This window comes from Amblyomma americanum, chromosome 2 (genome assembly GCF_052857255.1).
Source record: "Amblyomma americanum isolate KBUSLIRL-KWMA chromosome 2, ASM5285725v1, whole genome shotgun sequence".
NCBI classification, from domain to species: Eukaryota; Metazoa; Arthropoda; class Arachnida; order Ixodida; family Ixodidae; genus Amblyomma; species Amblyomma americanum.
Window position 1 is genome coordinate 13,546,803 of NC_135498.1, and position 26,724 is coordinate 13,573,526.

Genomic DNA, 26,724 nt, shown 5'->3' on the forward strand with positions numbered 1-26,724 from the left:
TGAAAGTTGAAAGTTCGTATTTATTTAGTGATGCGACAAACTCAGCTGGCTTCGACCCTCGAAGTCACTTTTTCAAGGTCCTTGCACACTCCACGCCGAACGGTGGTCTTTTGCAGTGTACAGGCTCCGTGAGGTCTTCCCGTACACATATGAATCCAGATACACAATTGCTGTCATTCCAGGCCGGCTCGAAACTCTTCACACCCTCTTGCTCGTCCTCAACCGTCTCAACAATGAGATCATCTGCGAGTACACACTGCCGGATCCGTGAGCACAACTACTATTGTTCAGCTGCAGTTTTAGTACCCAGACGCAGTAAATCTTTAACAGCCCAACTGCACAGCTTAGTACCTTCGCCTACGACTGAATCTGGGACCATCTTAACGGAACGCAATGTCTGCCGCTGTGCAAGCCTTAAGCCGTCACGATCCTGACCGACTCCAAGTCAACCCTTGAACGCCCCTAGCGCTCGCCTCCATTGGGTATAACTTACTCTCAGACAACTAATCTAGCTTAAAACCGCAGGAAAAAGAATTTGCCATGTGTCCTCGTTGCCTGCAACGAGTCAACGTTACACTCATCTGTCTCCTGAGACAGCTAGATTCTGCACGGGCGCCATCGTGACTGCGTAGGATTCAGCGAGCCATGTCAGGCCTTTCCTATAATTGTCATGCTGTGGGATATGGTCAGTATTTCCTCCTGATGCATCGCTGCTTTCATGAAATTGTGCTCAACTTGCGCAGGTGGAATGTCTAACTGCAAAGCGTCTTTCCGGTTATGTTCCCTGCGCTATCACGAAGTGAAAGGCACAAGACAGAGAATATACTTATGAATACTTTCACCAACACTGGCGTCCTGGCGCAGTGGTTGAAGATGCAGTTTCGTTCCCACTGCGAGGCACATGCGGAGCAATTACTGACATGATTTATAACCAGCTTGATTTTCCTGCTCCTCTGCACCATCGCCACCACAGTCTCACTGACTCCGGTGTCGCTGTTGTCTACGTGGCACACTCTGAGTCGGGCTTCCGGTCGGCGAGCTTCCGGTCGTCACACTGGTCGGCTTGAGCCTTCTCTGCCCGCCACTTGACGAAGCACTCGATGGCCCAAAGAAGGCTCGTTATCAGTGAAATGGCGGCCAGAAGCATGTACATGCCATTGTAAGACGATCCTCTGTCCCTGTAAAAGCCTGAGAAGTGCCAATTGTGAGTATCATGACAGCCACAGATAGAACATCGGGTATCCCGCACAAACTAGAATTTTATCAGAGCAGTACCTTATAAATGATGTGCATTAAACATGCAGAATTGTATTGAGCGCTCAGTACGGAGAAAACAATGAAACTAACTTTCCAGACTTTCAAGCCTCCTTCAGAGTAAATAAGTGGCAGCGACAACAATTACAGGATCCCTCCCCCCCCCCCCCCCCCCGAGATCACCACTAAATCAGGCTTAGTGAAGATATTAGTCGATCGTGATCTAAAGCGTCCACGTATAACTATCCCACAATACAAATGAACTCATATGACGAAGCACGGGAGAAAAAGTGACGGCAGCTTCAAGTTTCATGGTGTTTCCACCGCTGAGCGAGCTAGTGGATGTCCGTCAAGAAGAGAAGCGACTGTCAACAAAGACAGCCCGGAGGCAACGATAACACTAGTGCCCCCTCGAAAAATAATATACTAAAATAGAGTATGTACAAAAAATTAAAGACATTTCGCTCAGTTGGGTCGAATTCATAACTATCCGTAGCGTTCAAAGCTCCTGTCGTGTTTATATCCGAATGTTTTGCATGTGGTGCCACTCTACATGACGAATTACCGTACCGTGCGCACCACTTACCACAGCTCAAACCTAATACTCGGTTTCATGTCAACACATGCGCCGAGAAAGTAACGGGACAAAGCAACCGGATCTTCGCCGTGACAAGAAGGACTCCTCGTTGCAAAGGAAGCTTCGATTTCAAAAGAACCGAGTTTTCACCAAGCAAAGCTATTGAAGCGAATTAAGTGCTGGTCGTTTTAACTGCCTCACTGCACTGCAGTGACTTATGCAGGGCGCCGTGCAATACATACCAAGCAGCACGTCCTTCATCTTGTTTGGAGGAAAGATCAAAGGAACTGTTTTAGCAAACATACCAGGGTTGTGGTATGGGCTTGTTGGTCCTGTTGCATGGCTAGACCGAGCAGCGCGAAAAGATGAGGACGAACACAGAAGCGAACCAATATTTCACGAAGATTGCTTCAACAAAGAACTTGTCGTATGACCACTTAAATAGGCATATATTTCAAGAGAGCAGGCACAGTGGCCAAAGCAGTTCTGAAAAAGCTTCTTTCAATGGCACGCCCACATTAATATTAGCTACCAGTCAATGCAGAAATAGACGCCATTGCCAATGTCACCCCAGCCTCTGGGCACGTATGCATTGTACACCGTTGTCAACGCGGGTAGCCAAGTGCCTGTTAGGCCTTCTCTAGAAATTGTCAGACCGAAACCGAACCGATATTTTTACGCTGAAAATAGTGGCTACAGCGGCGACCGCTCAAGAGCGTCTACTCCTCTATCTCTTTTAGCCGGCCTTCTCCGGTTCTCTTGCCGATTGCACAGCCCGACATTTGACCTTTAACATCGCCGCAATGACGGGTAAAGAAGCCGCCTCCCGAATGGCCCTTTCTGTCTTTGACGTATCTGGTAATGGTGACATCAATTGACTGCTTTCTTCGAGAAGAGTTCTCTCAACGATCCGGCTGCAGTCAAGACGAGGCAGGCAGGTCAAGCTCCATGATAGTTCTTTTAATGAAGTTAGGAGCCCTATGGGACCAAAATGCGCCAGAATCATCATTGTAGTCATCAGCCTGACTACGCCCACTCCAGGGCAAAGGCCTCTGCCATGTATTTCCAATTAACCTTTTCCTTTGCCAGCTACGGCCCCGTATCCCCGAAAGCTTCTAAATCTCGCCCGCCAACCTGTACTTTTTGCCGCCCCCTGCTACGCTTCCCTTTCTTTGTAATCCACTCCGTCACCCTTAAGGAACAGCGGTTATCTTGTCTTCGCATTACATGCCCTGTCCAACACTTTTTCTTCCTTTTCATTTCGACTAGGATGTCATTAACCCGCGTTTGATCCCTGATCCAGTCAGCCCCCTTCCTGTCTCAAAAGGTTGCGCCTATCAGTTTCCTTTCCATAACTCGCTGCGTTGTCCTTAACGTATGTTGAACCCTTTTCGTTAGCCTCGCCGTTTCTGACCCGTAGGTGAGTACTGGTAAGGTACAGCTATTATATACTTTTCTCCTGAGGGATATTGGTAAACTGCCATTCATGATCTGAAGGAACCTCCAAATTCGCTCCACCCCATTGTTATTCTTGTAGCTATTTCCCTCTCTTGATACGGGCCTACGGTCACTACCTGCCCTAAGCAAACGTATTGCCTTACCATTTCCAGCACCTCCCTACCAATTGTAGACTGCCTTTCCCTTCCGAGTCTTTGATTTTCTGCATTGCTTTGATTTTCTGCATACTAATATTTAGAGACAACGTGCTGCTTTCTCTGTCTAAATCATTTATCATGTTTTGCAATTCATCTCCTGAGTGACTTAGCAAGAAAATGAGATCAGCGAATCGCAAATTACTAAGGTATTCTCCGTTAACTCTTCTTTACAACTATTCCCAATACAGGTCTCTGCATACCTCCTGTGAACTGATTTGCGAGATCATGTCTCCATGCCTGGCGCCCTTCCTTATATGAATTTTATTGCTGACTTTAAGGAGATTTCAGTGTTTTTACATAACGCTCTCCTACACCCTGATTCCGCAATGCCTGCATGACAGCTGAGGTTTCGACTTAGTCAAATGCTTTTTCGAGCCCCGCCGCGGTGGCTCAGTGGTTAGGGCGCTCGACTACTGATCCGGAGTTCCCGGGTTCGAACCCGACCGCGGCGGCTGCGTTTTTATGGAGGAAAAACGCTAAGGCGCCCGTGTGCTGTGCGATGTCAGTGCACGTTAAAGATCCCCGGGTGGTCGAAATTGTTCCGGAGCCCTCCACTACGGCACCTCTCTCTTCCTTTCTTCTTTCACTCCCTCCCTTATCCCTTCCCTCACGGCGCGGTTCAGGTGTCCAAAGATATATGAGACAGATACTGCGCCATTTCCTTTCCCCAAAAAACCAATTATTATTAGTCTACGAACGCTATATACAGGTATTGGTTATATTTTGCAAATTTATCTATCACCTGAGTGATATTGTGATAAAGGTCTATTGTCGAGGCTCCTTTACGAAAGCTGGCCTGATCATTTTGTTGATTGAAGTGTAGGGTTTTCCTGACTCTATTAGCGATTACCTTTGTAAATACCTTATAGGCAATGGACAGCACGCTGACTGGTCTGTAATTTTGGAAGTCATTGACGTCTCCTTTTTTATAGATTAACATGATATTAGCGTTCTTTCAAGCTTCTGGTATGCTCGAGGTCATAAGGCATTGGCCACTACAGGGTGGCTAGTTTTTCTAGCAGAATCGCCCCTTCGTCCTTCACCTGATCCTCAACAGCAGGTTTCCCATTTCGCTTTGCTACTGAGGCTTTCTTTACTTTGTCTTTCGTTACTGGTGGTTTAACCATTGGTGTGTGATACTTCCTATTTCATTTACATCCTGAATAAATTGACTACTGTATTTATTGGTGTGTGTGTGTCGACGGCCCTTAAATTCGCCTATTGGCTGAAAGGAAGTGACGTCACCGTACCGGAAGTGACGTCATTTTCGGTAAAGGCATCATCAGCTGCTAATACTACCGCATTGCCAACACACAATGAAATTAGGTGTCCTTGTGAATTATTTTGACCTCCCTATGATCTAACCTTTGCAGTGGAAAGACAGCTGGGCGACCTGCGCCTGCAGCACTTGCCTATTATGAGGGGCCTCGGAAGAGCGGATAGACCATTCACCAGGCAGTGGATTCCAATAGCCATTGGAAGTTTCTTGAGGCCAAAATACTCCACCAGCAGAACGGAGAAGAGGATCATGATGCTCCCACCCGTCAGGCCGAAGAGAACGCTAGCTGCTCCCAGGAGAGGCATGGAGTTCGCGTAGATCAGGGCCACCAAAGATAGCGACATCAAGAAGAAGCCCATGGCCATGATGTCTCGTCTGCATGAAACCCAGTCGCTAAATAATTCTGCGTTTTTTATGCTGCTTTGTTACATCTCATGTTTTCTATTTTGGCGCCTCTGAGCAGCAGGACATATCAGTATTACCAGCCTAGTGAAAAATCTATCTTTCTAACAGCAACTTTCATTGTGGTTGCTGGTATTTCTCCATTTCCTTATCCACCATTTAGCACTTCATTTTAATTCTAGTACACTAGTACTTGGTCACAGCTCTAGCGCAGTATTGTGCAACATGATGCGCAGAGTACTTGCTGCTAACGCTTCTTGTCGCATGAACAGCAAGGAAGAAGCAATCCTTGCATGCAGTTTTTTAAGCAAGTTTAGCATCCCCAATCCAAGCGCGAGAGACAACGACGTTTAACTTTAGTAACAAAGATTACCTCCTCATGGCAACGTACTCAATAGAGTGTACGCTTCCGTAAAGTTAGCCATTGAATTTCGGGATCATTTCATCTATCGCGAAAGCCGCGTTCTTTGCGTGACAAGTTTAGTGCACGTTATAGTTGCCAGGCAGAGAAATGTAAGCTGAAAGCGACAAACTGCCAACATTGCAGGCAGTAACCAAATTAAACGAGTTCTAAGTAAGTACAAAATCATTCATAGTGGTCTACCCTAAGCCCGTTGAGTTCCGGAAAATACGGGACTTCAGTGCGACTGATGGCGTACCTGTGGCAGAGCTTCTTGTCCGACAAAATTCCGGAGCAGAAGCGTCCGACGAGCTCCCCGCCGCCGTAGCATGAGAGGAGGGTAGCCGCTGCCAGCTTGGACAGTCCCCTGCCCATGGCGTGGTCCACGACGGTCACGCTGAACATGACCAGGTTGTACGCGAACACGACCCCTGTGAACACGATCACGTAGTAGATGGGCCGCCTCATGAAGTTCAACTCCTCCCGCAGGGCTTCCTTTTTGTCTGGCGCCTTCTCGCCCTTGGCAGTCTGGATGTTCTAAGCAAAAAAAAAAAAAGAGCACAGCTTAACCGTATACGTCTCTGCAGTGACACAACCTAGATGCCGACACGGTGGTCGAGGCGGATGGCAATGGTTTATGATTTGCTCTATATGAAAATTATTGCCCCAGACTGAATAAGCACGAAGGGTTGAAATGCGGGCGACTTGGTGCATTGTAAATTGAAAAAAAAAGCAGTTACAAAACACAAGTGACAAGAGAAGGAGAGAAGGAGTGAAGGAGCACGCTGTAAAGTTGGCAAGAGACGATGAAATGTAGAAGGTCTGCTATTAATGAATTGGAACCAAGTATGCTAGAAATAAGGTGTGCGTAGCATTTTTTTCTCCTAGCTTGGCCTCTTTGTATAATATGATAACGCGGAATCTTCAATGCAAAATGTGAATGTATGATCACTGGCCATGGCAGCGGGTGCTAAAAAGTAGCCATGTTTCACGAATTTCACTGAGAAGAAATGAGCTTGCTGGAGAGAGCAGTACCTGTGGCACATTTCATGAGGCTTTACATTTGCTAGTTATTCTTGCTGCTACGTTCGCCAGTTGAAATGCCCATCTACTCGTGTTCGAATTTTGTTGCGCACCTGCCGCGTGCCATGAGCCTTCACGCAAACATGTGCGTACTTTCCGGATTAAAGCATCGCTCAAAGCCAGCGCACCTGCAGCGCACCCCTTCTCTGTGCCTGTGTTTCGTGACGCTTTTAGCTTTAACCAGCCTAACGTTTAACCTTAACGTGAATCACCATTTACAGTCAAAAAGAAAAATGTGCCTAAGTAATATGCGCAGGCCTGAATAAAAAGCCCCTCGATCTTGCAGCGCGAAGCACCAAATGATAATTTTCTACACGTACGTATAACGTATGTGTAGAGCGTCAGAACGATTGTAAATCGTAGTATCAATACTCTAAAATTTCACAAACAAGCACTCGAGGAATTCGGTTCCAAAGCCTCGCAAGGGGCGGGCACGTGCCTGCTTGAGCGGCTCCATCTCGACGGCAGCGCCCTCTGCTGCGCGCCTCTTGCGTGTTGTGCGAGGCTTCGCGATGAGCAGTGATCCGGCCAGCGCGTTCAGTGACAGGCCTCCACGATGAGCAGGGTGCCGCGCAGACCGTACTGGTCGTTCATGTACACCAGCAGGGGCGGGAAGATGAAGGAGACCAGCGTGCCGCCCACGTAGCTGATGCCGCTGCCGGTCGCCCGGTACCTCTCGTGTCACGCATGGGGAGGAGGAAGAGGAGGAGGAGGAGGAGGAGGAGGAGGAGGAGGAGGAGGAGGAAGAAGAAGAACGGAGGATGTTACGCACCGCTACGAGGATACGCGCACACGAGACCTTCCAACAATGCTTATATTCTTGGGCCAGTTGGTTGCACAGTCGCGGACAGAATATGGACCAGCTTTTGGCATTAATGCACTTCGTAGCTTTAAGTATAGTAAATAGAAATGTTAGAAGCGCAGAAGTACATTTCGTTTGCATCCGCATTAACCGTCCACAGATTTTTGCTAGGTACCTATACTCAGAAGACTTTGGCTGACCAGCATGGTTCATATTCTTGTGTCCGCGACTGTAGATGTTACGGAGTTACTGCATGCCGCAATACCATCTGCCACTACCGCTTAACGCGACAGGAGCCGCCAATGCGCACGTGGGGATGAAGCAACGCGCCTAAACGTTGCTTGTCAGTGTCATTTGCACATGCGCATTAATGCTCGTGGTTCGTGGTAAGCGGCAGCTTTGGCAGTACACGCAATACTAAAATTCTATGTTGACGAGGGGCATATTGCGCGAAACAGAAACATAAAGAAGAGCTCAGAAGCATGTCTTTTTCCTTTCTGACGTCTTTGTCGTTGCTCACTATGACACGCTTGTCAACCTGATAGTCATCCATGCTCAGGGGAAATGAGAACACCGGGTGTGTATGTGCAAGGAGATGTGCCACGCGCACAGATGAAATTAAAGGCGAGGATCTAAGGGAAGAAGGAGCGCTGGGGGAAGTGTAATGGAAACTGGCGGAAAAGTTTCTGCCAAAAAACCACATATGCCTGCAGTTTCATCACTGATAAAAATTCCAGTGAGTCTACTATTTTTTACACTAGGACTGCCCTCACTTCTCTCACAGCCCATGCGGACTAGAAGCTACAGCTTTAGCAAACCAGGTAGTGAAAGATGCAAAACAAGCATTGCAGCAGCATCAAGACCAAAAGCTACAGGGAAAACAACAAATATACTATCAAAAGCATGTTCCTTCCGTTGTTGAAAATGTGTAGACATGGGCACTGCAGGCGTCATCTGAGTAGGCGGAGGGCCAGGCTCTCGTCTATGTGAATATAGCCGTCTGCACAGTTAAGCGGAGAATGGCGCGACAGACGAGGGCGAGAGGGTGACACGGACACAAGCCCCATCTCTCCTCCTCGTCTTTTTCTGCCACACCATTCGCTTAACATGTGTCACCAACTCTCCCAAGCTTTTAGAATTCGTACTTTACAAACATTTGAGAAAACTACGCCAAGACTTAAAACTACTCTCTGCAAATGTCTTGGGAAGCTAAATTGTGTGGGATCGAGTGATAACGCCGAATTGGGAAGGTTGGCCTATGTGGTTTCTCAGAAATGTTCAAATCGTGTCAATTCCTGACCTTGTTGCACTCTCCACTGTCGTTAACAGTTTCTGGATGAGACAAGTACGTTTTTTTCAAGTTTATTATAACTAGCCGTTCTTTTCATAACTGACTTCGTGACATAAAGCTCATTACCGGCACATTTTTAGAGCGACTAAGGGTAAGGTTCAAATAACAAATTTGTCCAAGAAGTTGGCTGTGAGGCCACGTTTCGAACGCACATGCTTGTTTAGCAACTCTAGCATGATACAAACCTAAGCAGACCTTTTACTGAAATGTGTCATATGCAGAAATAACTGCTCAAGGAAAACGGCTAAACAAATACTCCCCACGTTGCCAAATGTCTATAGTCTTTGTCAAACATATACAGCTTAAGGGGTTTGCTTGTAAGTCGAGTAGCGGGGCTCTTATTAAGCACATTTGGCAGTCCTAAGTTTGGGAGGATTGAGTACTTAAGTTCCCCCCACCGTCGTGACATTAGGGTCCCTGGGCATACAAGAGAAGCCACGCTGCAGGACTCAGAAGCGGACCCCTTGTGTTGTGTACTTTTGACCAAAGACTGTACACAAAGCAAATACTGGCAAGGGCAGCTGACGTGGTAGGCACGGTGCTTTCGCCCTGTTAAGCGAGTCACGGTGGTATTCCGGACTCTCGTTTCTCTGTGGTTCAACTGCGGCACTTTTGTGAAAATAGTTTCAGGTACACGCTGGGTACGGCCCACGTCTTGATGGTTCCTATGCCACCATTCCCCGCAGCCGGCTACTAAGTTCTTCTTCCTGCGCTGTTTTACAGACGCCAAAGCGCGTGGCCTCCGGTGCTGTCTCGCTATGAAGACCTCTTCTCCACCGCCAGTAGAAATTACATTATGCTCATTACCGTCGCATGTGGACGCTGGTTCATGCAGGTATGATTCTGTAAAGCCCCTGCTTCACTTACTTTTGGAAATAAGTGTTGATGGCCACCATATTGGAGGGGAAGATCATGCCTTGACCTATGGCTGTCACGGAGAGATCGAAAGAAAAGAATAAGTCGTCGTCGGAAAGCAGGAGAGGCATTATTAGCCTGGTTTGATGCACCCACATTTGGTCAAATGAGGACAAGAGAGAAACATTCAGCATCTACTGCTAAGCCAGCTTATAGGAAGCGATTTTAAGCTATTGCATAACCAGATGTAAGCAACATAGAACATTGAATTTTAGGTTTTATGGGGGTTTTACGTCCCAAAGCGACTCAGGCTATGAGGGACGCCATAGTGGAGGGCTCCGGATAATTTCGACAACCTGGGGTTTTTTAACGCGCACTAACATCGCCCAGTACACGGGCTTCTAGCACTTCACCTCCATCGAAATGCGATCGCAGCGGCCGGAATCGAGATTAAAACGTTGGTTATATGGCTCAATAATAGGAACAAGCCACATATTGAGGCTCCCTGCCTGGCTTCTTTTACAGTCTTTATCCTCCTGGAAAAGGCGTACTTTATTGGGCATCATTGATTATCTGAAAACTGTGCCCATTAAAGTGTCTTATCTTGTGTTTTCTTTGATAATTTCACAACCGGTATTCTACCTGCTAAATGCAAAGCTCACAAGCAGAAAATAACGTTGAGATCGGCAAATGGGTCCTCTTCTTAGCCTAAAACAAGGAAACTGGATGCTTCAGCAAGCTCCTCTCAAATCTATCCACCTACCCGGTACTACCCTTCCTTCCGATTTCCCAGATGACCTCTGAGTCGCCCACATTCCAAAAAAACGCTGCAGCTGATACCAACCCAGGCAAACTTTCTCCTCGCGCTATCTATGTTAATTTTACTGATTCGACGATAGCCCACGCATATGCATCCGGAACTCACGCCGGAGCTGCTGCTTATTCAGTTACGAGTGGCAACCAGGTAGTGACACACATAGTGACACAGCTAGTGGTCCTTCTGACACATGTAGTTGTCCTTGCACTCATCTGCATCCTACGGCGACTCTAGAGGCCCTCCTGATAATTACAAGTGTTCGGGATCTCTCCATAGCAGGCCTTGGCCCCTCTGGGTGTGTCTTATACACTGATTCAATACAGGCTATACGCGTAATTCATACAGGTCGCATTTCTGAACAACTACGGGTTGATTTACAAGGAGCTCTCACCAAACTACGTCTCTACACTGTCACACTGAGGTGAATTAATGGTCACGCTTGAAATTCTAGGCAACGAGGTGGCGCATCACCTCTCCCGCTAACTTCAACACTGGGCGCCTGGTATGCCCTGGCCTTCTCCACCCGCGTGGGACACTACTCTCCACTACAAACAAGAAATAAATCTTCACTACCAAACATAACAGAAACTCTTCTAGCACATCCTGTTGCAAACAAATCTCTCACCACCAGGCAAGCACGCATTCTTCGAGGTATACACTGAAATACACTCTTTACTCCTCCCCGTTGTTTTCTGCTCCGTATGCGACACTGCCCTGTATGCCCCGATTCTCCCGATCCCTGCGCTAATTCTAACCCTCCCCTTTTCTTCTGCTCTGTTGCCATTCAGTCCCCTCATTTTCCACACCGTTCTCCCCAACCCTGGTGTGCTTGGCGAGCCTCGGGCGAACTGACGAACAGTTTGGCATTGGTGGCCATAGGTTAGGACGTCCTCGACGCTTAATATTCCGTCGATATAAAATTTTCTCTCAGTCCTATGAGACAACAGCCCCTTTTACAGGCCAGTTTCTGTATACCAAGCTTTACGTCAATCCAGAGACGGTGGTATTTAACGCTTCATATCGTTTTCATTTCTTTTATCCTCTCCTATTGGATGCTGCTCCCGGTGACGGAGCACGTGGGGATGACGTCAAGCTGGTCGTACCAAAAACTCGCCCTTGATGTGACTTCCTTGCATAAACGCGCCACACGGCCATTCCAGTATCGTTGGACCGGCATTGACGAATGACAATGCTTCGTAGTTGCTTACCTGTGACGAGGCCTATGCAAAGCGTGATCCCGATGACCCCGTAGAAGGCCACGCTGAGCAATATGCCCGCTGCCACTAGCGTACTGCCCAGAACAGAGACGGCACGCAGCGACAGCTTTCGCAACAGGATTCCGGACAGGAGACCTGGAACACAGCAGTGGAATTAATGACAGCTCTGCGAAAAAAAAAAACGTTTGCATTAGATATTTATTTTAATTTATTTTTGGATAATACAAAAAAAATTCCCTTTAGGCAGGACAAAAGCAGGAGAAATGCCCTCGTGACAACGGTGACACGGCTGCAGTTGCTTTACCTTCGGCATCGGCAACTCACGGCTAGCGACTTCAATAAGGTTACCCCTGAAGACTCAATTTTGCACCAGTACTGTCTAAAGCCTCTTCAGGGGCCGTCAAAGCGCAATGCGGAGCCGAGGATGACGTCATCCAAGTATACGAGACAGATTTTCCACCTCCAAATTCGAGTCTGCCACAAAATTATCCAATTACTCCACTCCTTGCCCATGAGTGCGTTTGTATCAGCAGTGCACCCTGGCCAATCCCGCGCCGTGGGTATGTGCCATTAAGCCTTAGGACATAATCGTCATCGTCATCACTTGAGGCCTGCAAATACTGTCTCCATTCAAGCTAGAACGTTGCTGGGGCAGAACAAAGTCCAAATGGCATTACCATCCGGCGTGATTAAGACGCTCTTCGCTCGGTCTCTTTCACTGAATTCAATTTGCCAGTACCCCCTCTTAAGCCCAGGGACGTGAAGTACTTGGCTTTGCAAAGGCGGTGTAAGAGCCGGACGGCTTTCTCGGTTACAAAGCTGAACTGGCGGTAATCGACGCAAAAGCGAAGACTTCCGTCCTCCCTTTTGACAAGGACGACCGATGCTGCCCAGGGGCAGAATTCTTTCGACTTGCATAATTACCTCGGCCAGCTGCACCTAACGATTCACCCTTCCCTAAAACTCTTTGAACACGAGCCCCTAACGCGCGCTGGTTGGGGCTAACCTGCCGGCAGTAAGACTGCGCCACAATATCTACAGGTTGACACTGACACTCACACGCGTCACCTGTAGAAGCAGAGATAAGCAGCCTTGTTCACGAGATGTCAAGTTCCTAGCATAGTGCGCGAAAATTCGTGTGCTACGAAAAAAAAAAACAGGTGAAAACACATGCGCGGGAACACCGCAGACGCGATCCGATTGCATGAGGCTCGAACCGGACAGCTGCCGCCATCTGTTGCTGGCCCCTTGAACCAGCATGAACTGTGCATGGCCACTGGAAGCTCGCGGTTTGTTTTCAACTAGCGGAGGGTGGGATGACAATAATGAAGAAGAGGCGCGCATGCGCTGAGCAAGCGTGTGCAAAACGCAAATTTTGGTCATATATCAGACAAAAGTTGGAAATGGTGACGGCTCTACAAAGCGCCAGTGCTCACCGAATATGTTGGATACTGCGCCCAAAAGACTGAAGGGCCACGAAGCGGCCTCCCGAGTGGCGCCCATCTCGGAGATCATGGTGACGAATACGATGCCGCCGCTGCGATTCACGATCATCGTCCAGAAGAGGCACCAGCTGCAGGCAACTGCCACCAGCACGCTGCGCCGGGTGTCCTGGTACGGCTCGGCGGCCATCTTGCTCTCTGCCTCAGCGACCGGGACGCGACGTTGCACTACTGCCGAAAGGACATCTTCGTCAACGCACAGCTGGACCTATGGATGACCTGCGCTGGGAGGACGTAAAAGCCACTCTAGTCAATGCGAAAAGCCACTCTAAAGTCTTTTTAGAAGCGCTGAAAATGATCATGCACAAGCAAGGAACCTGCAGTTGCTTTTCCATTAAAAATAACTCAAATACCTTGCAATACGACGGGCACACTTATCTGTAAATTAATTTTCCCGCAGATTCAGGTACTTTGCGATAACGACACTGACATTTTGCTTAGGCTGCCTGGTCGTGCCGAGGACCGAAATTAGTTTTCCATTAAGTATAGCTCAAATACTTTTGAAGACGACGAGCACGCTTATCTGAAAATTCATTTTCTTGTATATCCAGGTACTTTGCGATAATGTCACTGCCATTCTCTTTGTTCTGTCAGGTAATGCAGTCACCGTACTGCTTGCCCCGCCTGGTCGTGCCGAGAACCACGGTTAGTTTTTCATTAAAAATAGCTCAGTTTTCGGAGAAGCACGATTATATGGAAATTTATTTTCCAGTAAATCGAGGTACTTTGCTATAACGGCACTCCCATTCTGCTTCGCCACAAAAGGTTTTACGAACTCCAACCTCAGAATAATCCCTTGCATGCTTGGTCATGTAGTTGAATAAATGGTGCTAACAAGTGGTATCAGGGGCTCTTCTTTCATTTAGTAACCATTTAGCATTGAGCAACCATTCCCGAAAAGTTTGACTGTTGAGGCTACACGTTCGACACTTGGCTGTGGAAGGGGCATGTTCTGAAATCTCATGAGGGATGCGGAATGAGACCTACTGCTGTGGTGATCGCGTGTGACTCACGTGCCGCCCTGTCGCAGCCACGCCATCCTGACCACGACCATGGCACCTCTGTTTGGCAAAACTATTGTCAAAACTCTGCGCAGTGCGTGACCGCCGCTGTCATGTCGTCCTACAGTGGGTTCCCTCGCACATTGGCCTGCCCGTCAACGAAGCAGCCGATCGGCTCGCGAAGGATGCGCACGGGGAAAGTGTCATCCCCGAGAGCGATATGCAGCGACACCGCAGGCTGATGGCGCGCCACCCGGATCCCCGAGTCGCATCGGGGATTTAATTAACCCACAGCGACTCATCCCCTTTGCGGATTTCGACCCCAAGGCACGACAACTCCTACTTCGCATCCGAATCGGCTGCGTGTGGACCGCTGAGCGCCGCCTGCGCATCAGAGGCGAGGGAGATGGCCTCTGCGCGAATTGCGGCCCGCTGGAAACAGTTTATCATCTGCTGTGTGAGTGCTCCGCATCATACAGCGCGCGAACCGCGCGGCGCGTGAGCTGGAGCTTCCCTTCGCTACCGCGGGTGAGCTGCTTTTCCCCGCCAGTTCTGCCTGCAGATCGCGCAGCGCTCTTCGCCACTTGGTCCGCTACATCGATAAAGCGGCCATCTGTGGCTGCTTTTGATATCCCAACGAAGCCGTGCGTCACTACTATGAGGGCTGTGTGAGCGCACCGTCAGCATAACCACGTGCGCCTAAACGGGTTCCCGCAGTGCAGGGCTGGGATGGGCTCGACTCGCCTCACCCCTTGCCTCCTCCCCTGCCGGCCTCTCCAAGCCAGACCCGCTTCCACTCCGCTCATTCTTTTCTACCCCCTCACCGCGCGGCTCAGTTGCGGTGTACCCCTGGAAAAGGAGATAGTTACCGGGCTGCGCCCCCCCTTTTTCCCTATCTACCCCCCCCCCCCCCCCCCCGTGCTACCGCCTCCCCCAATTAATAACCTCTTCCAACAAGACTACACACTTGTGAAAAAACGCAGTGAAAGCACCACCCTCGTGGAAATTTATTTCTTGTAATTGTGAAACCGCAAGTGTAATTCCCCTATCAATTCCACACAATCTGAAGAACGTCACGTACTGTAATGGTGTAGACGTGTTCTCGACTCCTTTGAAATCTGGTCTGGCTGCGTGCAGAGACACACAGGCGGGATGACGAGTCACCGAACTCTATGTTGTTGCCACGCGTACCACATGGCGCGGCGTCCGCTTAACTGAATTTAACCCAACCTTGAACACTCCCAAGTTTAGGTTGCATGCAACATAAATACCCCCGAAAGCAGTTTTTTCTACTTTCTAATCACTTATCTTTCAGGGATAAAATAATTGCACTATTAATTTTCCGCTGATCGACACCATATATTAAAGAAAAAACACTCCCCTCTGCTGCGTCGTTTCGGAGACTGTTGGCTTTCTTCACATGTACGTCATAATGAGCCCATCATTTCCCTTTCTTGTCTGCGTATGCGCATTTGTTTACAGGATATAACTTCCTTGCAGGGACGTGTAGGTTGGCCAGAGAGGCGTTTTATTATTAGCATACATATCAGGGGCCATTGTAGCACCTTGTGGGCCTACGTTTACACGAACGTCAATGTGCATTGCACGAAACGCGGCTGCGGACCTATGTTCTCAAGCACGGGCATAGTTTAGCGCCGCAGGTCCAAGTTCACCACAGAACCGATGGAGGTACACTTAGCGAACAAGAAAAGTAACCGCGTGAGCCATCCGTGCTGATAGCTCAAAGCCTTGTCCGAGGCCGGATTAGAATAGAAGTGTTACACGTTAATCCCATGACTTGCTAAGTTGCAAAGTTTGCAAGGATCTGTCGTAAAGGCTAATTCCACACCACACTGAAGGCTTTCTTTGGCAACAAAGCCAATAAAATCTGGCTAAGCAGTGCTAATAAGCCCTATCTCAAAATTACAACTGCAAACGAACTGCAAGTGGCAGCGTAATGACTTTATGACCCCATAAAGCGGAGATAACTGCACCGAATGGCCCCTCCATACTAAAGAAAAACATAGGCAATTACCTACGCGCCACGCAGCCTGAACGTTTTTGGTGCCCGTGCGGTTCGCAAAAATTAACCAGCTCTCTTAAAAAAATTTTCTCTCATCACATGCCGATTGCAAGAGATAGGCAGGCAGTGGGTGATAACGAAAACGGATTATGATAATGATCGTGAGGCGACGCCAGATTGAAGCGCACAGCGGAGACCGTGTTCTTATCCGTTGCTTCAGCCACGTTCCGCAAGAACTGATAGAGGGCCTCTCGAATTCGACCGTTTTTCTGTTGATGTGGAAAAGCCATTTTACTCTGCGCCCGATCAGTGAGGGTTCCGCGCTTAACAAGACAGCAAGGTCGCATCTTTCAAGAACCTTTCCAAGCGAAAATCTTTACCAAAGTCAAGAGGTATCCTAATCCGCGAATAGTTTTATGTACAAACTCAGGCTCAAGCTACACAGCTTCTTCTGTAGCGCTAGTTCCACGTGAAACTTATCTTTCAGCCATAAGCGAACGAATGGCCCGAACTTAATAGCACGCAATAGTTTCCTGTCATGTTGACGGCTGCCTTCGTCTGCAACCTGATTGTGATAGCACATCTCAACAGAATAAAATTGGCCGTACGATCCTTATGTCTCACGCAGCCGTAGGACTACAAATTAATTTGCTCAATGGGAACTGCTGAGCTAGTCTGTTCCACCGGCTTCCCATCATCACAGTGCAAAAGTGAACACGGATGAATAGATCAGCGCTTCGGGGTGTCTATCTATCAGTCCGTGTTCATTTTTCCGTGGGGAAGTAAAGGATTGAAATTCACACGCGATGATCATCAGAACCGTTCAGCCGAATTTATGAACGTCAAGGTATAGTTCCCTACCTGAACTGCCTGCGAGACTCATAATCTCATCGCAAAGTCTGCGCAGAACAAAGAGCGGGACAGCAGACAGAGTCACCCTCGACATCTACTACTAACTGGTGGCTTATTTCCAGAGGCGCGTTTATAAAAAACACCGGTAAAGAGGCAAGCACGAAAGCAAGGTGTAGGCTGACAGTGACGAATTACAGGGTATGACACGTGCTTTACCCGGCAAAGTGAGTCAAAATGCAGATATTTAATTTAAAAATCTAGAAAGCATCGATACCAACATGACGACAGGCAAGGCAGTAAGTAAGCAATAAATTTAATAAGACGAAAGCCCAGAGCAAGAATAGAAAACAGCTAAGATCAAGTGACAAGCACATGCTTCAGACACTGGTGGATAACATATCTAACTTCTAGTTCAATGTATTTTGAGGTTTTTACATTTCGTTTAGGGCACTACTAGTCATGAGAGAGCTGCCTACATCTTTCCTTTGTACCCGTTTGGCTGTGTTCGGATGCTAATGAGTATTCACTCACTAATTGATTTGCCTTATTTCTTCGTTGGACGGGCGGGGTCCATATAAGGTGCGCTAGTCCCATGGGGGTCCTTCAAAGCCCTGCAGCATAATGTTTTTTATGGACACTTGTCTCTTTATAAGAGCCCTTCAAAAAGGAATATTGTTGCTACTTTGTTTTTCTTACAACGACCGCTAGCAGGACCCTGACTTGACTGGCGAGATCGCGACGCCGTCCGGTGTTCGTAGAAAGGTGGTGAGGATGAGAGGAAAAGGGAGAAATGGGAAGGGGAAGGAGAGGGACAGTGCAATAAGGTGAAAATGAATACCTGGCGAAGGGAAGAGGGGGAGATGAGGTTTAAGGACAAGCCAAGAGGAAAGATAACAAGTGTAGAGAAGCGCCGAAGCCAGCGTGAAAAAAAGATGCCGCCACCGTCTGGAAGATGTTGAAGTGACGAGAGTTAGCTGTTTGGTTTACTAGAAATGACATGAATGAGATTAAAGTGAGGTACACCAATGTAAATACGAATTTGACATCTTGGATTTTTAAGTGACGTCGTCAATCTATTAACCAATTTGGTATATCAATGACGCCAATCAACCACCAGTTCGATGTACTAATGACGTCAACAATCAATCACCAGTTGGGTTGCTATATAGATTTACTATGGGGGCCGCCGTCTTGAATTCCTCGGACTTGGAAAATTTCACGCCGAAGAGAGGTGGTAGCAGACCCCAAGAAATTGGAAAACGTGATGAGTAAGAGCTAACGCTCTTACTAAAGCCGCTAAAGCCGCAACGAAGAAAATATAGCCTTTAAGTACCCTCTGCGCCTGGGAGTCCATGGCGTGAGGACTTCGCGTGTCGCCCAGACTGCCTTTCGTTCTCTGTGCTTTCCATTTCTATTCTATCTCTTGCCCTCACTGTGCGCTTTCCCATACTCGCCTCGACTTTTGTATTGTTTACTGTTCGCTCATTATTGCTCCTAAATGCTGATGTTGCATACCAGTTATGATGTGTCTTACTCCTTTTAAAGTAACAAAAAAATGCTAACCATGCAAAAGAATTTTAGAGCAGCAAGCCTTTAATGAATGCAATTTTTTCATATAATGTAAGATTTCACTAAAACAATCAACAATCCGCAGATCACCCGACGGCAATGTTGTATTTTTTTTCTATTAATGTTTTCGCTATCGTCAAAACTGTTCCCCATTGGTTTTCTATGGCAGTCTTAACTGTCCGATGTGATCGATGGAAACACTTTAAAAGAAAGATTTTGCTACACATCAGAGGAATGGACCATTACCTTCAATATTTCTTACAATTTCCCATTTTTCAAATTCTTTGTCCTAGAATGTTGGACATGCGTACTCAGTCCGACGTTTTTGTTTTCCCAATGGGCAATTGCAGTGTCGTCGCCTTTTACTTCCACCCTCGCAATGACGTTAACTCCTCTCCTTACATCGTTACGGGCCGTTATTGGTGTGCTTCATCCGCGTACTCCCTGCACTTCCTCCTGATTTGTGTCTGCGCTTTCCGTGTCTGTGTTCCGGTGTGCTTGCGTTTGAATCACATGCAGCCTCCGTGTTCTCTTTTCTTGTCGCTGCTTACGCCACACTCTGGAATGTTTAGGCTTTTGTACTGTGTATGCTTGCTAGTTCATTCTTCTTAATGGTATCTTTCTTACTATTTTCTTCGATTCAACCTGTGCGTTTGGGGGGATGTGTGACTGTCAGTTGCAGTTCACCATCCCGACCTGCGGTGCCAACAACTGCACCCAACTAAGTACCCCGCCCGTCAGCTGTCGACGACTCCGCGGAACCGCATATCTCCACCTCACGCGCAATAAAATTATATTGTACTGCATTCTAAACGATGCAATATGTGCTGAACATTAGCCCTCGTAGTCCTTTAAAATGTAGCGCTAGCACAAGCTGAAGCAGCGAGGCTCAACATCGGCAACTGCGTAGGCCTTCGTGACGGTGACGATGAAAGGTGCGGATATAGGCCGCACTTATCATTGACGGCGCTTACAGTTGAATATTATAGTCGTCGGCATGGCAGAGCAGCTGGACGAGGGTCGTACGTGCGTACACTGCCGTGCATGCAGCTGCTCACGCCTGCGCGCTCAAAGTTTCCGGTGGCACAGGGCTAGCTCGCTCGGATCCAGGACAACCGTTCAAAACACGAGTGCGCGAAGGACAACAGCTGCACGACCGGGCCCATTGCCCTAGGCCAGGCATACTATCATCCGCTGAATAGCTAAACAACGATGTTAATGCGCAGTGCGTGAACTGATCTGCAGAGTCACAGGCTTCGACCTTCCGGCCTGCCCCGCACTAAAAGTACCGACCGTTGACTGAGCGTCACCTCAGATGTTGAGCCGTGTTAAGCGGTTTAACGTTCGTGTCAACCACACGGCTCACGCTCCTTTCCCGGACGCTCTGTGGCACCCAGATATGAATTAAGGTAAGGGTGCGGGTTACTTCGTCATCCATGAAAAATTGCAGCACAACACCTACAAAATGACACAAAGACAAGTTAACACACGTTACGTTGTGTCAGACACGTTGTCGTCGCAAAAATTCAGGAGATACTTTGTTGGCCTAAAGTGCGGTGAGGCGAAACCCTTTAGCGCGGTGTTGCTGCTTGTGTCACTAATGTGTGGTTAATATGTTGCTTGAGTACACAGTTGTTTGGGAATCATAAATGCTGGAGACACTGGAGGGCATTTGGGAGGCATCCATCCGATTCGACGCTTTTCTGCAAACACTCTTCAGCGTCCTAGACAAATAGAACTACATATGCGTTGGCCAATGTTCTTCTTTCGGGGGCATTTATGTGTGGTGTAAGCGAACCTCTAGAGTGTTCACCAGCGCCACCATCGTCCATAGCGGCGGACGTAGTACATCCTGTATCACCGAGAGTGCCATACAAGAACGTGATCGAACGGTCAGGGCGGAAGTTGTGCGAGAACCCTCTTATGCTACCTATGGCATCAAGACTGCCAGTACGTAGGCCCTCGATTAACTATTCAGAAGACATGGGAATGGAAAGAGGTTCTCGTTATGACATAAATGACTGTTGGCTTCCGTCATTTATGTCATAACGATCATCTTTTTTCATTGTCTTCTTAATTTCCTTGTCTTCTGAATTTGAACGATAGAACGAAATTGCCCATTCTGCGCGATCCGGGCCGCTTCAGGACATGTAAAACTACTCGCAGTTTATTGCGAAGAAACTGTACTTCATGTTGTGAACGTTATGTTTCGTGGAAAGACGGTTTTCCGTGCGTCGACCTCTGAGACCAATTCCCTGCTTTGCGGAAACATCCGGACTTATTTATTACCGTCTGTGCCCTTCGAGGAGGGCGTCCCCCTGCGCCACGCAAGGCCGCTCTCCCTGGAGAGCGTCTGTCAGGGTGAGAGGTCCCCGAGTGGCGAGAGGGGAGGCGTCTGGCGGCTGAGACCGTGGGAGCGACGAGACAACGGCGAAAGCGTCAGTCGCTAAACGAACCTTGTACGCATCGAACCTTTTTGTAAGCTCTCTCTTTTACCCAGTATTAAATTCAGTTGTTCTTCGTTCATCGGTTGCTTACTCTTCAACGACCGTCAACGTATTCACGACATATCATACATTTCATTTTCGGATTCGAATTTCGTCGGCCGTATGAGAAACTATTTTTAAACTTCCCGAAAAACCTGTAAACGTGGAGCAATTATGCCGACCATGACGTCGAAGGTGTAGCTTTCGTCCCGCAGTGACCTTCTTCACCAATGGCGGTGTTCTAGCGATTCCGAGGCATCGACACCTGGCTTTGTAGATTCAAGAGAAAGATTTGTGTAAATAGGTGACGTCCATTCGTCGGATTTTAGTTCGGACAGAGAGCCCGGACTATCGACCATCTGTAATTTTTGTTTTTGCCGCTGCCGAGGAGACTCGCTGCTTTAGGAATCGTCTTGAAAGTACTGGGCATGTTCTGAACCATTCCATACCACCAGCAGTGTAGCACACATAAGTCTTCTCCAAGACGGGACGGGATCGACTTGGCATCGCATTATGAAGCAGCTCTAAGCACTGCACACAATCAGATCAGTTTATTTGTGTTTTAAACGCATTAGAAAGTTTAACATCAAGAGTTCTGTCACTTTGAATACCGATTTTGAACACAACGCATAAAAACTACATGCTAAACTTTTGTTCTCGTATTTTTGATTGAATATTTTTAATATATCTGGGTTTTTCTGCAACTAGCTCTTTCAAATTTTGCCGTTCGAATATTTTTTTTCGTCGCACCCAACGCATATCCTGTTTTTTTTTCTTCCTGTAGCAGAAAATAGAGCTCGAACAGCTCCACTATGACGTGCTGTACTTGAGAAAAAAAAATTAAATTAACGGGTTGAAAGGTTTGTTATGCACACCAACCTGAAATCGTCCGTCTTCTTGCGGTAATGAAACACGTAACTGCTACCAATGAAGAGCATAACTCGTCGGCGTGTTTTCACGCGAAATTCGCATCCGCCAACTCTGAATCTACCATATATGCTGCACGGCTTGCATGGTAATCTCTGCACCCAAAATCAAGCGTAGTTTACAGTCTACGGGGCAGCTGCGGGAATACATGCTGCGTCAGGAGAATCTGCGCATATGCACTTGCAGCTTGTGGTAATCGGTAGCGGTGCCGTTAACCGCTTTCCTAAAAGCCTCTAATGAGGAACCAGCTATCGCACACTGTACATGTTGCGCGCTTACGAAAACGTCTTTGCGATTAATCTCATTAGTAGCGTATGAGTGAAACGCTGAAGCAGTGGCTCAAAGTCACACCTCAGTATATGACTGAACAATATGTCGCGCTATAGCAACGGGGACGCAGTGAGAGACTAACATGAAGATGAGAAAAGTAGTGACCGGTAGAAGTTCGCTAGCTGAAAACGCACGCAGAATGAAAACCGTGGCATTTCAAATTAATTATGTAGCTTCTCTCAATTGCAAACCTAAGAGGACATATGATAACATTTTATCATTTCACAGCCTCTTTTACACTAACTACACCGGCGGAGACGTGTTTGCATTTGTACGAGGAAAGACAGAGGATAAAGTTGACAAACTGCGTCCTCTACGTGGTGAAGCGGGGTGGGCAAGTGTGCAGTGCTCCTTCATGACTTTTCTTATTTTGATGCTCGCAACGACGATGAGACCATGCATGCCTTGTAATCCAACGAAGAGTTGTTTCGTAGGCAGGAGAATGCTTCCATGTTGAACAATGAACACCTTCTTCGCCGCCTTCAACAGAGGTCAGCCTGGAATCATTCCAGTATAACCTAACCAGCTAGCGTGTTATTCAAGTGCCGTACCACTCCGCCTGCATAATGGGGCCGTAAAGCGCTACACACACCTTGCTGCCTCGCAGTACGTGCTTTGGATAAAATGCCAGAGCAGCACAAGCACCTCTTGCCGTAAGCCGCCGACGCGTGCTCCAGCACACATCTATAAACGTAGAACACACCTGAGCAGGTTGCATGACTGCGCGCCTTGAGTGGACGATATTGTAAATACCCTGCTGTAAAGTCTGCAGACCGTAGAGGATTAACTCCCGAGCGTTTGCTGGGCATTCCAGTAAATGATTTTCTAATACGCGCTAAATACAGTATTACACTGGCTATGCTGTCATATAACTACGGCTGTCTTCCACCTCGAGGTTCAAAAAGCGATTCAAATTTCCTAAGTTCTTCACATCCAGAAAAACCGCGACAAAAGAGTTTCTTCGCCTATACGATCTCCTTCCTCAATAGCAAATTAAATTTGTTAGGAAACTTCTACAATATCGCTTTTTTGTTTGGTCGTATGGGGTTTTCTTTCCTGTGCTGCTTTGAAGAGTGCGCATATTGGCTTTTGTTGCATATTGCTGCTTCCGCAACATTAGGTTACCATTCAGCCCTTTTTCGTGCCCACCTTTGCTTTTCAGTCATTTTTTAATACAGTTGCTGCCATTGGGATTCCAAGCGAACCTTGCTACAGTTCCTTAACCCGCACTCGTGGCAAGTTTTTCGATTAACGCGTAGCGAAGAGCCAGCCCGGAACCCCTCGCCCCAGCTGGGTTGCTCGCACATTAACTCCGCGCAAATTGACATGTGACACACGCTGTCAAGAGGACGCAGCCTTCAGGTGCGCTAGCCTGCGCGACCAAACATGCGGGAGGAAATTACAGGTCCCTTCAATGTGAAAGGTAAAGGTTTGTGTTTCGACATACCTGTATGTCGTCGAAAGGTAAACGACGGGTCGATGGCGTGTGGAGCAGACCGTGTCTATTGGTGAGCTTCGTGCGGCAGACTTCCCGTGGGAGCGGGAGCGTCAGAGTGCCTCGCTCGCGAACGAGAGTTTACGGTGTCGGATAGCCGCGACACAAACAAGCACAAAAAAAAGGGGCGGGGGACGCAGCGTGCGGGCTTCCGGTGGCGTTTTCATGCGACGCATGCACAGGTATAACTTGTTTTCTTTTCGCGCATGATATCCAACAGACATTTGCGACTTTAGTCGAGAAATAAGGAAATTTTTTTTTAACTTACTCTTTCCTCCCATTTTGGAAGCACTTGTACGTGCGAGGAGACCGGAATAAGACGTTTCGAATGCCTAGTTCTCATAACTGAACCAGAAGGAAAACAGTAGTTAAATATAGCTTCGCTATTTGTGTCCCTGAACAATCGTAAGACAACAAGTTGATCATAGCGTCATATTACAGTATAATCTACGTCAGAGTTGTGTACAGCGCTCAAGCAGTGCGCACAAGACATCACAAACTTAAATCAGACAGCGGCGCATAGATTTCAAAGTAAAGTTGATCGTGCCTACCTGGCTTGTTTACGTCCATGTGCTAGCACCTCCCCGCAAACGTTGCCTCTCGGGAAGAGCATGTGGAGCTTGTCCTTTACCTCTTTTAGCACCTGTGCCGTCGCGTCATAGTGTGTTCTCGGCCTGTTTCGCTTTCTGTGCGAAGCAACCACGCACTCACATAGACAGCAGCCGCATTCTTGCCATAACTGACTAGCGCGACATCTGCGCCGATTGCGTATTACTGAAAGCGTCGCAAAGCGCGCCCCACGAGGCAGACCAACCTTGAGCGCCGAGGGGACGCGGTGATGTTTCCCAAAGGCGTGCACGCTCCGCGTTTTCCGGCAGTCCTTCGAAGCACGGCCTTCCGCCACGAGTACAGACAGTGTATCCAACCGCTGCAATCGAGTGCTGGCGCCGTGCCACTACTCACTCGCACTGGAGGGTCTCTAAACCCGCACTGCGACAGCCTCTCCCGAGGGGTGTTTTCTTTCGCGCCGAGCGCATACGCTCAAGCCGATGCCTGCAGTTATCAACCGCCTTTCGCTCTCGCGTCTGCCGCCTTCACCCGACTCGTTCGGCCGCCGCTCTGTTTCGTCTCGTTTCGCCTCTGGAGGCAGCACACAGCCGCAAGAGCAGTGTAGGCGGTTGGCAGGTGCATGAATCGAGCGGCCGAACTACATACCAGGCGAAGCCTGCTAAGCACAGCTGGTGTGAACCAAGTTCCCTCGATGGGATTGAAAAAAAAAAAAAGAAAACTCATAACAATTAATAGCGACTACCTGACTAAGCTGGTTTTCTTTTATAGCCACGGCGCTAGAGCAACTGCGCACGGACCGGGGAATGACGCAGAACGCTTTATGTCATATTTCTCGGCTTCTGCCCGTGTTCAGTTCCGCTAGCGCCATGATGTAAACGGCCGCGGTTAACTACAAATCACGGCGGCGATAAAACCGCTTCGGGGATAGCTGGCTCAGCGGCCACTGCGGTAGCACGTTGCATTCGTCGCGACGTGAACCGTTTGTGTCATTCCAAGCTGATCGTCTGAGACGCCGCGCTCAACCATCTCCAACTGGTAAAACAAAAAACAAAAAACTTCCCGCAGCGCTCGTAATCTAACTACTTTGTGGCTTATGGTTTATGGGGGTTTAACGTCCCAAAGCGATTCAGGCTATGAGAGACGCCGTAGTGAAGGGGTCCGGAAATTTCGACCACCTGGGGTTCTTTAACGTACCGTCCCGGCCATAATATTACGGAGCACGCTTCGGCGATTGAACTCTTGCCACACCTTACCTAACGCAAATTAGCAGCTACTTCTTACACATCTTAGCAGACATCACAGGTGAGTTCGCGCATCAACAGAAGACATGCTCATATGTCCTCTACAGAACACGTGAGAAAAATTTCAAACGCTGAAGCGTGCTCCGTAATATTCTGGCCGCACTTATACATACACTTACACCGCACAGTGCACTGGTCTCTAGAAATACGCCCCCATCGAAATTCGACCGCCGCGGCCGGGATTGAACCCGCGTCTTTCGGGCCAGTAGCCGAGCGCCATAACCACTGAATCACCGCATGGGCCTGATCTAACAGGAATATATTTTTGCCGAAAATAAAAATTTCCTAATTGAGCGCACTCGGCTAATTCTGAAGAGGCGTGTAACAAGGCATCGCTCAATAATTGGTACAAAATCGAAATATTTAGAAAGCATTAGACAAAATTTTTTAATGTCATTTGCATAGATTCTAGCTTTCTATGTGGTTCGGATCATGCATTCTTATAAGGCATAAATATTTTTTAGGAATTAAGTAACATAAAAGTTATACCTTGTGCAAATTCTTTTTCAAAAATTATTAGCTTGCTCTCAGAAAATAGAGAATAGCCGCTTTGCTTCCCTTCGTGTATATTGTTTATAAAAAAATGGTACCTGAAGAAACTGAATATGTCGAAGGAAAGAAAATAGTGAAGTTGCAGAAAAGTATGTTTTGAACCATAAACACCCTTTATTTCCCACTGAGGTGGTCCAATTTGAGATACAACTGATAACTTGTTTGGTAAAACACTTCGATGCCTTTAAATTCTGAAATTTTAATCAAACTAACTTTTGTTCAACGCGAAAAAAAAAATTTTATGACAAGAGACGAATAAGATACGACGCAATTTGCGTCATCTCTTAGCGTCTCTTCACTGCAGAGCACGCCACCGTCGACACCGTGACCACACGAAATATGCAGCTGTTGTTCTGAAGTGAGGTTTCCACTGCAGAGAGGCATCGAAATATTGTGTAGTGAAACAAATATCCGCCGGAAAATA

The 26,724-nt window shown here is 47.8% G+C and overlaps 2 protein-coding genes across 3 annotated transcripts; both read right to left on the reverse strand.

Annotated features, from left to right (window-relative positions):
- On the reverse strand, positions 1–24,922 carry LOC144120605 (monocarboxylate transporter 5-like). Of its 2 annotated transcripts, none has more exons than XM_077653180.1 (8): positions 24,692–24,922; positions 13,129–13,418; positions 11,684–11,827; positions 9,671–9,731; positions 7,090–7,323; positions 5,827–6,104; positions 4,899–5,140; positions 1–1,188 (listed from the first exon to the last, which is right to left on the reverse strand). In XM_077653180.1, the coding sequence occupies exons 5-8, from the start codon at positions 7,105–7,107 to the stop codon at positions 1,001–1,003; spliced, it is 726 nt and encodes a 241-aa protein (XP_077509306.1). In that variant the 5' UTR covers positions 7,108–7,323; positions 9,671–9,731; positions 11,684–11,827; positions 13,129–13,418; positions 24,692–24,922; the 3' UTR covers positions 1–1,000. The 2 variants fall into 2 exon arrangements, with proteins under 2 accessions (XP_077509306.1, XP_077509304.1); XM_077653178.1 differs by having other exon boundaries at positions 23,830–24,922.
- On the reverse strand, positions 7,188–13,324 carry LOC144119541 (monocarboxylate transporter 13-like). The gene is made up of 4 exons (XM_077652124.1): positions 13,129–13,324; positions 11,684–11,827; positions 9,671–9,731; positions 7,188–7,323 (listed from the first exon to the last, which is right to left on the reverse strand). Exons 1-4 carry the CDS (start codon positions 13,322–13,324, stop codon positions 7,188–7,190), a joined length of 537 nt encoding a protein of 178 aa, XP_077508250.1.
- Positions 24,923–26,724: the final 1,802 nt, after the last annotated feature.

Excerpts from the sequence above, each read along its gene's own strand:
- LOC144119541 (XM_077652124.1), bottom strand. The coding sequence starts at position 13,324 with ATGGCCGCCGAGCCGTACCAGGACACCCGGCGCAGCGTGCTGGTGGCA. Across the intron at positions 11,828-13,128 it reads CGCAGTATCCAACATATTCG|GTCTCCTGTCCGGAATCCTG; the intron begins GTGAGCACTGGC and ends GCTGTGTTCCAG. Across the intron at positions 9,732-11,683 it reads TTGCATAGGCCTCGTCACAG|CCATAGGTCAAGGCATGATC; the intron begins GTAAGCAACTAC and ends TCTCCGTGACAG.
- LOC144120605 (XM_077653180.1), bottom strand. Across the intron at positions 5,141-5,826 it reads GACAAGAAGCTCTGCCACAG|ACGAGACATCATGGCCATGG; the intron begins GTACGCCATCAG and ends GGTTTCATGCAG. Across the intron at positions 1,189-4,898 it reads TCCGAGGCCCCTCATAATAG|GCTTTTACAGGGACAGAGGA; the intron begins GCAAGTGCTGCA and ends GGCACTTCTCAG.